General features: G+C 33.8%; 1 protein-coding gene and 1 pseudogene across 1 annotated transcript; one reads left to right on the top strand and one right to left on the bottom strand.

The window, feature by feature from the left end:
• The first annotated feature begins 1,027 nt into the window (after window positions 1-1,027).
• LOC126762789 (putative nuclease HARBI1) lies at window positions 1,028-2,934 on the top strand (annotated as a pseudogene).
• Window positions 2,935-3,217: 283 nt separating this feature from the next.
• On the bottom strand, window positions 3,218-4,079 carry LOC126762788 (uncharacterized). The gene is made up of 4 exons (XM_050479834.1): window positions 4,067-4,079; window positions 3,811-4,013; window positions 3,553-3,735; window positions 3,218-3,466 (listed from the first exon to the last, which is right to left on the bottom strand). Exons 1-4 carry the CDS (start codon window positions 4,077-4,079, stop codon window positions 3,218-3,220), a joined length of 648 nt encoding a protein of 215 aa, XP_050335791.1.
• Between the last annotated feature and the right edge of the window lie 760 nt (window positions 4,080-4,839).

The raw sequence follows: 4,839 nt of genomic DNA, 5'->3' as shown, positions 1-4,839 counted from the left end.
CTCCTACAAACCTCTTCCTTTGTAATAAAAAACTATAAACCAGAGCAAGTATTTAACTTTGTTAATTTGGGAGTTACCCTAAGCTTAATTATTAATCCTCATGTCAATAAAATAGTTTTTAAAGTTAAGGTGCTTTCAGTTTTGTTAAACGATGGTTTCTTTTTTACAACTTTGGTTAGGCCTATATTGGAATCTAAGGTATGTATATTGGCTCTGTGAAATTGAAGTTTTCGATCTTGATGTTTAAAAACTTGCTTTTCATACTCGGCTATGTCGGCACACAGGCGGATGGTGGTTTTCGTTGCGTTATTACTAAGTGTCACCAAAATATAATAAGAGTCAATTACCAAACCCTTTAAGATTCTAAGTAGTGCTAAAGTGGCTAAACTAATTTGACAATGTAATTTTGTTCTTACATAAATCAATTTATTTTATTCAAAATAGTCTCCTTCTGCTTCAATACAGCTTTTTGCACGGTCCAAAAGCATGTCGAACGAGTGTTTGAGCTCGTTGGCCGGTATGGCCGCCAGTATGCCGGTGCAAGCCTTTTGAATGGCCTCTACGTCTGCATAACTCTTTCCTTTCATGGGCAATCGCATTTTTCCGAAAAGTAACAAGTCGCACGGTGCCATATCAGGTGAATACGGGGCGTAGTTATGTGATTTTTGGATTTTGAGCAATTTTTGGGCGTCAGTCAATTTGTGCGGAACAAATCGTCACAATCGTCCAAATGTTCAGTCTTCGATTCGATGTTTAGAGATGTTCGATTCCATTTCTGAATTTCAATGATGATTTTGGTCGTCGAATTTTGATTGTCACATTTGATGTCGGAACAACCAATTGTGCACACACCCAAATGTCATCAATTGAAATGTTTCAAATGGCGCCACACCTAAACGTTGGCTTTTTTTTGGATGAAATGACAGCTCTTGAATCTCTTCAGGTTGCGGCAATTTTGCTTTTTGGGTATGCCATTGATCCAGAAATGGGCCAGAACGTTATCCAATAATGAATGCTGGGTCTCAAGATGGGTGACGGTGTTGCGGTAAATTGAGCAAAGCGCGCGAAACATATTGGGGGGATTCTCTTGCTCTTGCAAGTTTGCAGATTGCAAAAATCCTATACCGAAATATACAAGGGCACGAGAGCACCCATTGCAGAATATAGTGATATATGAAAGGTTGACTCGGTCAATTTATTGTAAACGACTATTGTGCATTGCTATTGTGAATTAGCGCACCTTCTGCATTCATGATTAACATAAAAACTGTAAAAAAATAGAAAAAAATAAAATGTATTTAAAATGCACCTTCCTCAATAATTGAACGTCAAAATAAGTATGTATGTAAGTAAAATGACAGCTAGCACAGGGTTGCAATTATTTTTTTACGTGTACACGAGAATAAACATGAGTTTTGCGGGGGGATTCTGTAACCAGTCTCTAGTCTCTATTTGACACATTTTGAGGTAAAGTCTCAATTTGAGACTAGTTACTATTCACTAAACAGTCTCAGTCTCTAGTCTCAAAACATTGTCTCAAATTTTGTCAGCTGGTAATAAGCAGGTCACAAACGTATTAAGAAAAGAGAAAACAAGCAATGGACGAAGAAGTCGCAGCTTTTTTGTTAATTTTAGAAACATATGAAAATGAAGAAAGGTAAGTATTGTTTAAAGCAATGAATATAACAATATTATTAATTTCTTTCAATCAGAAATGCAAACAGGAGGAATTTGGCGCACTTAAGGAATAGTGAGGATCCATTTTTATTGGAGGAAGAAATATTTAGAAAATATTTTCGTTTTCCAAAATCGTTGTGTTGGGACCTTATACAGGGATTTGAAACCTCACGACAATCGTTTCCGAAAGTCTGCTATTCCTTTCGAGATTCGGGTGAGTGTTCATGCTTTTAAATTAAAATATTTTTACTAAACATTGGTGTACTATTTCTAGTTCGTTTTAGTGCTATATTTTTTTTCAAATGGCTCATACCAATACTGCATTGGAAATAGCCATTTATCTGCCATGAGTCAACCTAGCATATCCCGAAGTATAAGGCATATATGCAAACTTGTGTTGGAACACAAAAATGTGGAAATAAGTTTCCCAAATGCAACAGAGCACTACAACACGATTAAAATGGGGTAAAGTATATATATATATGAGTTAAATTAAACAAGTATATCAAAACATAAATATATTTCTAGTTTCCATAATAAGTTTGGAATAAAAGGAGTGATTGGTGCTATTGACTGCACCCATGTTGCTATAATTGGACCGTCTTCGTCGTCTAACGCTATTCCACATGAATACATGAACCGAAAGGGTTACTATAGTATTAACGTAGAAGCGGTAGGTTAAATTATTAATTTAATATAATTAATATATGTATATATGAATTTTAGATTTGTGACGACAAACTTATTTTTCGCCATTTAAATGCTCGTTTTCCTGGCTCATGCCATGACTCCGGAATTTGGAGAACATCGCCGGCCAGAATAAAATTAATAAGGGAACATGTTGCTGGTTCATTTAAGTGGCTTCTAGGTGACTCAGGATATCCACTAGAGCCATGGCTTTTGACTCCTATATCAAACCCATCTGCACCAAATGAAGTTCTTTATAACAGAATCCATATAAAGGCCAGGAACATAATTGAAAGAGCCTTTGGTATTTTAAAGTCTCGTTTCCGTTGCTTATCTAAAGAGCGAGTACTGAGGTATACACCCTCAAACGCCGCGTTCTTAGTTTATACTTGCTCAATTTTCCACAACATTTTGCAAAAACATGGTATTTGTGACTTCGATGAAATCGACATGGAAAATTTTGAGGACTCTTCCTTCCTTGATAATTCTCCAGCTCAAACAAATCAGTATTACACTGCAGGAATAAATGCACGACGTAACTGCTTAAACTCTCTCACACAATCTTTGTAAATAAATATCTTTACAAATAAATATTTCATTTATATTTTCACAAAAAATTAATAAATTCATTTATTCAGTCTTTTATATGTATGTACATAACAATCATTAATAGGAACATAAAAATCATTTAACTTATTCAGTTTTCTTTTATATGTATGCACATTATATAAGTACATTAATAGGAACAACTTAAAAATAATTTAACATAAACATATTCTTTGGTGTGTATGTACATTACAAACATTACTAAGAACAACTTAAAAATATCTTCTTAACTTTAACAAATATTTTTTTAATTTTTTTTTAAAACAGCTTCCGATAGTTTTAAAATAGCACTTGCCATATTGTTCAAAGAGTCCGCAACATTTTGGAAGCATTGTTGCGATGTCTCTCTAAATTTTGCCTCTTCTTCGCTCCTCTTCTTCATTGTAGCCATCATGTCAGCAAACATTTCCTGAGAAGTCTGCCTTCGAGAACGTGACGTTGATGGCATCTCACTTACTGTCGGACTCTGCGGATCTAGATTGATTATAATGTCGTTCTAAACGAAAAAAGAAAACATTCCATTTTATTTACTAATAAAAAAATGTTTATAAACATATACGCAAAGATTTTATTTAATCATACCTCTACTCCAATAGTTGGGACATCAGGCAGCCCATCAACCACGGTCCTCCCCAGTGTTTCCATCGCCCGCTCTTCCAACTCGGAGGATTGAATTTCCTGCATTGGTCCTCCGCCTGTCAATATCCTACTTACTTTTGCCTTTCTTGCCCTTGAGCGAATCTGGTTTTTCCAGTGGTTTAAACACTGTAAAATAAACAAGATATTTATTACAATTGAATATATATATATATATAAGTGTATATGTATGTAAAGATTTACCTCCTTCCATTTGGTAGGCGAACGTGATGGACCCTTTAGAGCGTTTAGCTGTTGAGCAAGTTCGATCCACAGCTCTTCTAACCTTTTGGGTCGCGTGGGATCGTTCTTGTGGAGCTTCATTTCAGGGTGAAGCTCTAGAAATGCTAAGTAGCATTCAATTTGCTCTTTTGTTGTACGCAAGGATTCTGAAATTGCAACAGTTAATTATATACAAGTAAAAGAATATAACAGCAAATTTAATTTAACGTTTACTTACCTTTGTTTTCCATTTTGAATGTATTGACAATTCACTTATAGAGATCATCACAGATAATAATCGATTGTTGGTGTTTATGTTTTATACAAAACTCAATCAGGTAAAAGTAAAAAAAAAAATCAATTTCACATAAATTTTAGCTCTATAGTATTTCAAATACAAGATTTTATTTTTATTTTTATTGGTAATTCATTTTTTTTACTGCGTTAAAAATAATTTAATGTTTGTTATCGACAGTATTTTTTCATTCAGGTTTTATATACATCTCTAAGTAATGAAATGTGTCAGATGGTCAGACCTGTTCGTTTTCAGTTGAGAGACTCGCAAATTTTTAGTGACTGTCACTTACAGAATAGCAAAATCGTCTCAAGTCTCAAAAATTGTCTCTAACTCAAATCTCAAATTTAGAGACTTGACTGACATTGTCTCACATTACAGCAAATAAATCGCAAGCGTAAGTCTTTCTATGATGAAATGCCAAACAATACTGAACAAAAATTACAAGACAACACTAACGCGGTATCTCTCAAAAAAAAAAAAAAAAAAAACCATTCAAAAAAGTAACTCTACTTAGATCGCTACAAGTAGGTCCTAAAACTAAAAAAAAAACTTTTCGGTTTAGATTTTGAAAATTCAGTATTTTTCCCATGGGGAAAATTTTTGTAACAATTATTTTCATCTTTACATCTCATGTTCTATATTTTGGATCCTTATATTGTCAATATCACTTTCATCTTAAATAGTTTATTACAATAATATTTGATGTGTACAAT

This window comes from Bactrocera neohumeralis, chromosome 6 (assembly GCF_024586455.1).
Source record: "Bactrocera neohumeralis isolate Rockhampton chromosome 6, APGP_CSIRO_Bneo_wtdbg2-racon-allhic-juicebox.fasta_v2, whole genome shotgun sequence".
In the NCBI taxonomy this organism is placed as follows: Eukaryota; Metazoa; Arthropoda; class Insecta; order Diptera; family Tephritidae; genus Bactrocera; species Bactrocera neohumeralis.
The sequence above is the reverse complement of the archived record's forward strand: the minus strand, read 5'-3'. Positions and strand labels throughout refer to the sequence as shown.

Coding starts and splice junctions, on each gene's coding strand:
- LOC126762788 (XM_050479834.1), bottom strand. Junction 3,736..3,810: donor CGCCTACCAAATGGAAGGAG/GTAAATCTTTAC, acceptor TTTATTTTACAG/TGTTTAAACCACTGGAAAAA. Junction 3,467..3,552: donor TCCCAACTATTGGAGTAGAG/GTATGATTAAAT, acceptor TTTTTCGTTTAG/AACGACATTATAATCAATCT.